Below are 9,868 nucleotides of genomic sequence, written 5' to 3'. Positions count from 1 at the left end.
GAGCTGAGCAGCCGCTGAGCTGCCAACAGGTAGCAGGCTCAGCTGAACAACAACAACAAAAAAAGACACTAGCTTGTTTCCTTTCACCTGGAGTGCACGGCATGAAGAATACAATGACTGTTAATGTAGTTAGGTGCCACTACCTTGATTCAGGCTGAAGCCCTGGCACTTTTACCCACCACTGCCTTTGTGTCGCGTTTCCCTCTTTTTTCCAGAAAGTTTCAAAAGTGGCATCAAAGGCCCAACCTCCACCCACTTCATTGAAGCAACAAAATAACCTCTTACCCCAGCTCCTGTAGCAGGAAAGATGGGCTCTGTCATGCTTTAAAATGACAACTTGAACTAGACTGAAGAACAAAAGGACAGCAACTTGTCTGTTCCCCTCCCCCAACTCCCCAATAAAATCTTTAAAAAAAAATGACAACTTGAATTTCCTACTCTGCTGCATATCTGTCAGGGGGGCTGAGGGCTCTGCTCTGTGTTGTCCTCCTTCTGGGACCCAGGCTAATAGAGCAGCAGCCACCTGGAACACTGCTAGTCACGCAGCAGAAGGTAAAAAAAAAAAAAAAAAAAAAAAGAGGTACTAAATCACACACTGACCCTTAAATCTTTCAAAGGAAATGAACATGGCACCTCCACCCACATTTCCTTGGCCACAGCAAGGCCCGTGGCCATATCTAACTTCAAAGAGGTTGGGGAGGTACAGTCCTACCAGGTGCCTGGAAAGGGAAGAGCCAGAATGAACTGGTAAACCTCACACATGACTACTACAGCCCAACGTGTGTACAAGTTCTTTGTGGGAAACACCACATGCAGCCAGATGTATGGTGCTCCTGTTTGCATGGTCAGTTCTTTGACACAGCTCCATTCCAGGCCAGATCCGTTCTCCCTCTGGAGGTAGGTGTAAAACAAACAGGGGCTGGTATCTTCCAGCAATCGCCTTTTGGGACCCCTCAAAGAGAAGTCCCTCCACATTGCTCAAGCCAGATGTACCCTTAGAGAACTGTAACTGTACTTGGCATTTTCAGTGGCTTGTTGTATTTCCCTAGGAGAGACAGCTCATCTTCTGTCCCATCACTACGAGGATAGGGCTCATTTGAAGATCAAATGTGCTTTTTTAGAAAGCCATGTGATAAATTTCCCTAAGTTTCGGACCAGGAACTCATGTGAAAAATCAAGTTATAAAATATAGAGCTGGCATTACCAAAAAGATACAAAACAAAAAGCATGCATAGAGAAAATACTGTGAGGAAATATACTGATGATGACAGAAAGGGATTATGGAACGTCTTTATTTATTTACTGTTACATAGCTTCCAAGTTTCCTACATAAAAGGAGTAAGCATATCGTTCTATTCAATGAGGACAACAGCAATCCGTTATCCCCTCCAAATGAGACAGTGTGCTCTAGACCAGAAGTTCTCAAACTTTACCTCCTATCACAGTTACCTAGAGGTCTTGTGAAAACACAGATTGCCAGACTTCATCCCCAGACATTCTGGTTCCAAAAGTATTTGGTGGGGACTGAGAATTTGCATTCTCACCAACTTCAAGATAACACTGAAGCTGCTAGTCTGGGGACCATAATTTGGGATAGTGGTAAAATATGCCAATCATGGAGTCGACTCACCCTGGTTCGAAATACTGGTTAATACTCACTGTGTGACCTTGGGAAGATACTTAACCTCGCTGAGCCTCACTTTCCTTTTTCATAAAATCAGTTCTAAGCTGCACATTTTTTTCACCATTTAACATCTCTGAAATCAGACATTCATTACAATAGTGGGCGTGGCAAAGTTTGAATGGCCACCTTTTCCTTTCTCTGTGGCACATGCAGAAATGGTATACCTTACAATTGACAGTGTCTAAGAGGTGATGCAATATGATCTTTACCTTAGAGGATTGTCAAGAGATAATGTATGTAAAAGTGCTTGGCATAGTTTCTGGCACAAAGTAAAATCATTGAATAAATGGCAATTGATTTGAGCTATTATTAAAAAATAACAGGAATTGTATAGTAACGCTTATGAAGCAGCTGACAGTGGGAAAATGGAATCCAAATTGAGATTGATTTCCTCTGTTCTCTTTCCTCTCCAGGCAGACTTTAGAGACAGTAAATTACAGTGCTGTCCTGGCCAGTCTTCCCCGCTGATTCCAGCAGCGACCCTGAGGCCTTTGACAGAGACCATCTCCACAGTGCAGACCATCTACACCACACGGAAGCCTGTTTCTCTGGCAGCCAGGTGAGTCCAGGAAGCCTGGCCCAGGTTTTCGGCTCATTGGGTTGTGGTGCCTACAACCCTCTTATTCATTCTTTTATTCATTTATTCTGTATCGATGGAAGTGTCTTCAAAGGCTAGACAGTATTCTAGGTGCTAGGGGTGTACAGTGACTATAACCGATAAAAGTCCTACCTTTTTGGAGTTTACAATTTAGTGTTTTGGGGGAGGGGAGACAGACATGAAATAAGTGTGTGTAAATAAAACCACGAAGGGCAGTAGGGCGTGCTGGGATGGACTCCTTGAGGTGGCATTGAAGCAGAGACCTGAGGTGGTGAGGGAGCAAGCTGTGGATATTTTGGGAAAGAGCATACTTAGCCAGTGCTAAGGTTTCTGAGGGGGACCGTGCCTGCATGGTTAAGGGGACATAAGGGGCTGGTGTGGCCTTAGCAGAGTAATTGACAGGAGAGGAGGCTCACAGAATTCAGGGTGAGGCCAGATTACATAGAGTGGGAGCCGGCAAACTGCAGCTCCCGTGCCACATGCGGCTCTTTGGGTACGTACATGTGGCTCTGAAGTAAAATCGAAAATGAACATAAAACTATCATAGTTTCATTTATAAACATTTTAAAGGACGTTATTCACATAATGGTGATTTCATTTGTTTTATGGCTCTCGAATAGTTTTTCACTTGTTGTGAGGGACAGGACTGGCTCTTCCGTCTCGAAAGTTTGCCGACCCTTGGTATAGAGCCTTTTGGGCCGTAGTAGAACTTTGATTTCTACCCTGAATGAAATTATTTAAACATTTAGTTATACCTTCAAAGATGTGTATTTCCGGTGGCGGTGGTGGTGGTCATGGTGTGTGTGTCTAAGCAAAGCAGATAGATTCCATAGCTAGGCAACTGGTCCCGAGGGCCACGAAGTCAGAAGCAACCCCTAAAAGAAGCCACTTTTATTTCATTTCATTTTATTTTTTAAAACATAGGCGAGACTCTGGGGAGAAAATGCACGCGAAACCAATTTAAAGCATGATTTAAAGAAATCTAACCCCTGGACATCTTCCCAATCATTCCACAGACCCTTACTGACAGACTGCTATGCACCAGCTCCTGTGCTACGTTCTGGGGTTTCAGAGGTGAATGCCATACAGTCAGGCCCCTGAGGAGGAATGCCTTGAGGAACTGTCAGTCTGGGCAGGGGAGCCAATAGGTAGCCAGACAATTTCTGGTCATTGCAATGCCAGCAAACATGGGGGTTCCTTAAGGAGCCTGAAAGAGAAAGTTAAGAACTGTGCTCATGGGAAAATCTGGGGAACGACACTTGGCATTTGTGGGGCTTTATCTTACTCTTTTGTCACTTCCTCTTTTTCAGCGCGGAGACGCTCCGGCAGGAACTGGAGAGAGAGAAAATGATGAAAAGACTGTTGATGACCGAGCTGTGAAATTCTCCCCTTTGTTGCCTGGAGGATGGCATGGTGCCTTCTGTCGTTTTCGTTCTTCGGGCTTTGCGTGCTCATTCTAGCACAGCATACAAAAGTGTGCTCTGTTCGCCCAGGTCTCCATGGGTCGTGGAAGCCAACTTCTGGCTTGACTTTTATTGGAAAAGTTATTTTAGGTCTCCTGAGTACTAGAGTTTTTCTACTACTCAATGTAGTTGAGACAGGATTTGTAAGCCTTGGAGAAGAAAAATGGGAAAATGGGGATTCCTTTACAGAGGTAACCTGTGTGTATATGTTAATAACCACAGGGATTAATATGGCGCAGAATCCTTTGCTATCAGTCTCAACCACGTGATTTTGTATGATTGAAACTCACACCAAGCTTTGACTGTTTAAGAGTCATTTTTAATGACAGAATAATTCTTTATTGCTGTTTTTTTCATTTACACTGGTAAATACACAGATCTTATAAAGTCCTTAACATTCATTTTTATTCAGACGTGAGTAGATAAACTAAAAAGAGAGTTGCTATCACCAGGACTTAAGGTACTTCAACTTCATCTGAAACATAACTTCACTTGTCAATTTGTTAGATACGATATTATTTGGGATATATATATAATTTATCATTGAATCGACAGTAGGAAATGATAGCTTAAATTGTCTAAAAAATCCCTCCAAGGTTAAGATGATTCAATGTCAGGATTCCTTTGGGTGTTCCATAAAGGGAAATTATTTCAAAAGTTGATCAATTCATATCCTGTTGATAGAACCTTAATCAGAAGAAACTCTGCTCTCTTTTTATATAGTTTCGAGAAATCTGTTTTTAAATTTTTATTATGCACTTGAACAAATTTGCAGGAATAAAGGAACCCCCTAACCACAAACTAGCCCTCTAAATTATTTCCCAAGTTTTCTCAATAAATATGCACACATTTTTACATAGCTATGATCAGTGTGTACATGCTCTTTGGTTGTATTTCTCCACCTAACACATATCTCCTTTTTTCAGTGCAGATTTTGCTGTCACCAATTTAAATGTCTTTATATCCATGTAACATGGCTAATCTCACTCCTCCCCATTATTAGATATTTGAGTTCTATCCAATTTTTCACTCTTATAAATAGTGCTGCTATGACTGTCTTTGTAAAACATTCTCCTTCCTTTGGGTTCTTCCCTTGGGAATATCTCCAAAGAGGGATTACAAGGTCAAAGAGCATGAAGTATTTTATAGCTCTTGCTTTATATTGCTAGATTGCTTTCTAGAAAGATCCAATCTCTGGGTTGGAAGGACCTTAAAGGTCATCTAGTTCAAACCCCCGTACCCACCCTGAATGCTTGAATCCCTTCTACAATTTATGATGCCACCAGCAATGTATAAGCGTTTCTATTTACCAATAGCTCTGCCAGTATTGGGTTTTGCCATTTTTATTTATTTTTGCTAGTGTAATAGGTGTGTATAGTTGTTCTTGAAAGGTTGTTTTAGTTCATTAATTGCTAGCGAGGCTGAGCACTTTTCCATGTGATGATTAACTAGCTGTACTTCCTTGTGTGTAAAATGTCTATCCATTTCTTAAGGCCACTTGATAAGTGGAATTGATCTTGTATATTTGTATCAGGACTGTATTTTTATTTTGTAATTATATCGTTTGCTCTCCTGTCCCTCCACTTAAAACTGAATGGTGCCAATAATTTGATACTAATGATTATTTAAAAAGAGCAACGCCTCATTTACTAGCATTGTTGTAAAATGAGGTATGTAAGCAAATATTCAGATAACAGGATTAACCCTTGAAGTGCTGAATCTTTAAAATATTGATATTTTTTGAGGGAAATCTTTCTAAAACATATTATACACTTCCCTGCCTTAGTACACAGAGTATACGGGAGAGTATTTAACCTTTTCTTGATGAGTCATGGTCATCATTATAAACATGAGCCCCTTTTGTATCTTAGTGTGGTGCAGTGATGTCATCGGGAGCTATCCAAATGTATGGGGCCTGGCTTTGCCTTTCACAGACTATTGTACTCTTCTCATTGATGGCTTTTACTGCGGTCTGCTCCACCAGTGAAGCCATCTGGGGCAACTGCGGTGTTTGGGACCTTTTACTCCCCTCCTCCCCCTTGCTACATGACCCCTGGCTGTACTTTTAAAACAGCTTTAGCCGTTCTTGTGCACATGGTGCAAAAATGTGTCCCTGTACAATACGGGGGAGGAGATATCTGTGTCTGGGCTTGTCACTTCTTGCCAATCCAGCACCCTCCTCCTTTCCTAACCTGCTTTCTGATTCCCCAGCTGTTCACCTCCTGCTCGCTGATGGACGCCTCCAAGGCCAAACAGAAGTTTTCTTGCAGAAGCCAGGAACCGCAGTGTTATCTTAGTGTCCTCCTGGCTGTGTTTCTGAGGAGGGATGCATGGGCTTTTTCGGCCGTCGTTTCTAGGAGGCCCTGGGCCTCCGGCTTCTTCCCCCCATGTCCCCCCTGGGTTCACAGATGTTTCAGAAGGTTGATGTCACTGGAAGTCTGATCACAAACTACTTGGCTAATACTGTATATGAAAACCCAATACCTTTGGCAGCTCAATTCGAACCAGTAAAATCAAGAGGAGTCCATTGTTTCAGCAGTTGTCCTGGTTATTTGCCGATTTAAATGGATGAGGGGTGCTTGGCGTTGTGACCTGAGGGATGACAATTGTGTCGGGTGGATTCACAGGGATAAAAGTGAATTGGTATAATCGCTTCACTTTTTTTTTATATACTTAAAACCAAAACAACAGCACCATATGGTCACACACACAACTTAGGTTCAGGGCCCGGGGGTGGGGGTGGGGTGGGGAATCAGTTTGCTGACATAAACAGTCCCAAGCAAAGGCTCTAGGGTGGGGGCCTCAGACCCCTGGTGGGCATGGAGGGCTAGTGGAAGGGGTCTGGGATGCCGGCCACCCACAGGGTGTGTGGACTGCAGACTGTGTGGGAGAGTCTTATGTTCGAAGAGTTTAAAACCTAGGCTCTGTCTTAGATCATTCAGAAGACACCACCTGAATGGACCCCACATTTTATAATCCCCAAATAACACAGGAATATTCTGATATCGTTATCTTTCTTTCAATGATTTAACGATCACAGCTTTATAAAAACCTGAAGTGCACCATTACCATGTTAAAGTGTGCAGTCGAATAATATTGTGGTTTTTTAGTATGTTGGCTATGTTGTGCCAACATTACCACGATCGGATTCCAGAACATTTCCATCATTCCAACAAGAAGCTCCGTATCTAGACTCACTACCCGTTGTGCCCCCTCCTCCTCCCTCGCAACACTGATTTACTTTCTGTTTCGGGATTTCTGTCTATGGATTTGCCTGTTCTGGACATTACATGCAAATGGCATCATACAATATGTGGTCCTTTGTGTCTGGCTTCGTTCACTGAACACATGTTTTCAAATTCATTCATGTTGTAGCATCGATCAGTACTTCATTCCTATTTATGGCTGAATAATATTCCACTGTGTGGCTAGACCACATTTTGTTTATCCCTTCATCAGTTGACAGACATTTGGATCGCTTCCACTTTTTGGCTATTATGAATAATACAAACATTCACGTACAAATTTTGTGCAAACATATGCTTTCAATTCTCTTGGGTATATAACTGAGATTGGAATGGTTTGGTCATATGGGAACTCTATGTTTAACTTATAGAGGAACTGCCAAGATCACAGCTTTTATATCTTCTGCAATCAAAAGGGAAAAAAAAACCCCACATACATTACTAGACAGTCGGAAGCATGGACTAATCTGTTATCGGTCAGATACGAGATGCAGCACAGATTTGGGGAGTTTTTGTAACAGAAAAAAAATGTTGTTTTAGAGAAATGGCTTTGATGAGAAGAGAAAATAAAGGTGGTTTCTTTTAAAAATGAAATTAAACTAGGTTCATCTCCAAGTTCTTGTTTGAATAGATAGATGGCTCTTGTTTAGCCAGTGATCTCAAAATGTTCGGGGAAAGCTCTTCCCCTGAAATTGTGCACACAAGAGAAAACCACCGATTCACATCACTGGGGAGCAGAGGATGTCTGCAAGACCTGCAGTGTAGCTCAGAGGGGATGTGTGCTGAGGGTGGGAACAGGTCTCCCTCCAGGGCTCAACTCTTGTAAGAAAACACAGAGAATAAGAAAACCCCAAAAGGCAATTTAAGTGGATGTGAGAATTTCATGAAAGGAAGCGGCCAAGTATTGGGCTGTCGGAAAAGTCATGACACATTTTTGCCACAAAAAAAAAAAACAGAAAAAAGACGTCGTGACTTTTCCGACAACCCAATAGATAGGGAACTGGAAACTGCAGTAGGCTCTAAGGCCCTGGAGAGGCATGAAGACTTTGAGTGACCCATGAATGCTATGGATATTCTCTCTGTAGGAAAATCCATTCACTACAACATTATTCCAGCACATTCATAGGGTCCTCACACCACCCCTGAAGCCCATGTTTGGCCCCCTTTTGAGTCCATGGACCTCAGGTTCGTCAGCATGACTAGATAATTGAAATATACAGATTACCTACAAGCTTTGTTTTAGGCAGTGTTTCTATCGGACCAATTCGTCAGAATGACCTTGTTCTCATTTACCCTTCTATTATATCTGGCACCATCACAGCTAATTGTAGAAACTGGAATTGAAATCAAGGGAATAAAAAAGTAACAGGTAACAGCTTAGATTCCCAGACCAGAGAATCAACATTGAAATCAGAAATGTGGTTCTTCCGTTTTTGTTTTGTTTTTTTGGCTAAACATTGGTTAAAATTTAAAACTGACCATACCTTCCCTGGTGAATAGGATGAGAAGAAAAGAAAGGAATTTCAGTTATTAAGAAAGAGTTTTATTTTTTTTTAAAGTTGTGTTTTTTTAAAAGATTACATGTTAACAGATTTTCAATCAATTGGCATTTTTGTATTTTAGAATTTTATACATTTCAAAGCTGTCTTGGGAAGAAGTCTTTTTGTTTTGATTTTTTAAGTAGTTGTAGTTCATCTCTCCTTTTTCAAGCAATAAATCTGATTTCTTGCAACAACTGGTATATTGGGAGACCTGGTGAAACCTCAGGTTTTCATGAATTACATCTAATTCACCTGTCAGCTAAACATGTTTAAACTTCAATTGAACAACCAACCCACTGTCAACGTCAGCTGATACCCAATAGCAAACACTTGATCTCTGGGCGCACAGCACTTCTCACTATTTGAACATCAGTGCTGTCTCCCATCTTCCCTGAGCCAAACTAGGTTGAGATCACTAGTTTTCTTCTGAATATTTGTATTTCATAATCTTATACATTCACGCATGCCATTGATAGTCTCGAACCCTATTGATCCTTACCTCTATCATCTTACTTAATCTTCTTTGCCATCACAGAGGTAGGTTACTGATCACCACCTCACAGAGTCTGATGTCTGGGCCTCCATTTGGATGCTCTATGCTTTTCTCCTCCATAGTTATTTTCTCTGTTTATGCAAGAAAATAAAAAGAAATGGGAAACAAGCAGGCTACAATGCTGACTCTGCAATACCAGCACAAAAGGAATTGTGTCCATGTTTTCTAACGGAAAATAGCTTAGCATTCTGAATGTGTTGTTATTATTCCAAAACCACCATTAGAAAAGAATTCCAGGACCTGGCATGTAGTAAGTGCTTGGTGTGAATAAATGGATGGCTGAGTAATGGACCAAAGTGAATAGCAAGTGGCAGGAATGTATTTGAGAAAGTGGAGACTTCAACGTGGCCATCAGACATGGTATGGGCCTGCCAGGGCCTGTGTGTGCTTGTTGTGGGGAAACAGTGAAACCAGTTGCCTAGTTTTAAAGGGAGAAGGTTATGTAAAGGCACCAGCAGCCTCTGCTGATTACACTATCTAAAAATCTGGAGAGGAAGCAGACGAATCCAGCCCAAAGAGCTGGGTTCAAGTTTCCCTCTGACTCTTAAACACCTCAGTTTACCTATCTATATAGTGGGAATTTTGCTATTTCAACTTCCTTCTGTGGTGATCCCAAGACATACTAGGTAGAGTAAGTGCTTTATATAAACAAAAAAGCGCTGGAACAAGGTACGGAAGGCAGCAATTCTGGCAAGGTGTGTCCAAGGTAAACCCTCCAGGGGAGCACTTCTTAAATTTAGACGTGCATTGGGGTTTCCTGGGGATCTTGGTAAAATGCAGATCC

The 9,868-nt window shown here is 41.7% G+C and overlaps 1 protein-coding gene across 1 annotated transcript in view; it reads left to right on the top strand.

Moving 5' to 3' along the window:
* Window positions 1–6,280, top strand: part of EPB41L4B (erythrocyte membrane protein band 4.1 like 4B) — a 117,325-nt gene extending 111,045 nt beyond the window's left edge. Inside the window, exons 25-26 of the mRNA XM_019635862.1 lie at window positions 2,098–2,243; window positions 3,593–6,280. Of these exons, the coding sequence (XP_019491407.1) occupies window positions 2,098–2,243; window positions 3,593–3,662 (216 nt within the window). The 3' untranslated portion in view covers window positions 3,663–6,280. The remainder of the gene's footprint in view (window positions 1–2,097; window positions 2,244–3,592) is intronic.
* Window positions 6,281–9,868: the final 3,588 nt, after the last annotated feature.

This window comes from Hipposideros armiger, unplaced genomic scaffold (assembly GCF_001890085.2).
Source record: "Hipposideros armiger isolate ML-2016 unplaced genomic scaffold, ASM189008v1 scaffold_24, whole genome shotgun sequence".
NCBI classification, from domain to species: Eukaryota; Metazoa; Chordata; class Mammalia; order Chiroptera; family Hipposideridae; genus Hipposideros; species Hipposideros armiger.
The sequence above is the reverse complement of the archived record's forward strand: the minus strand, read 5'-3'. Positions and strand labels throughout refer to the sequence as shown.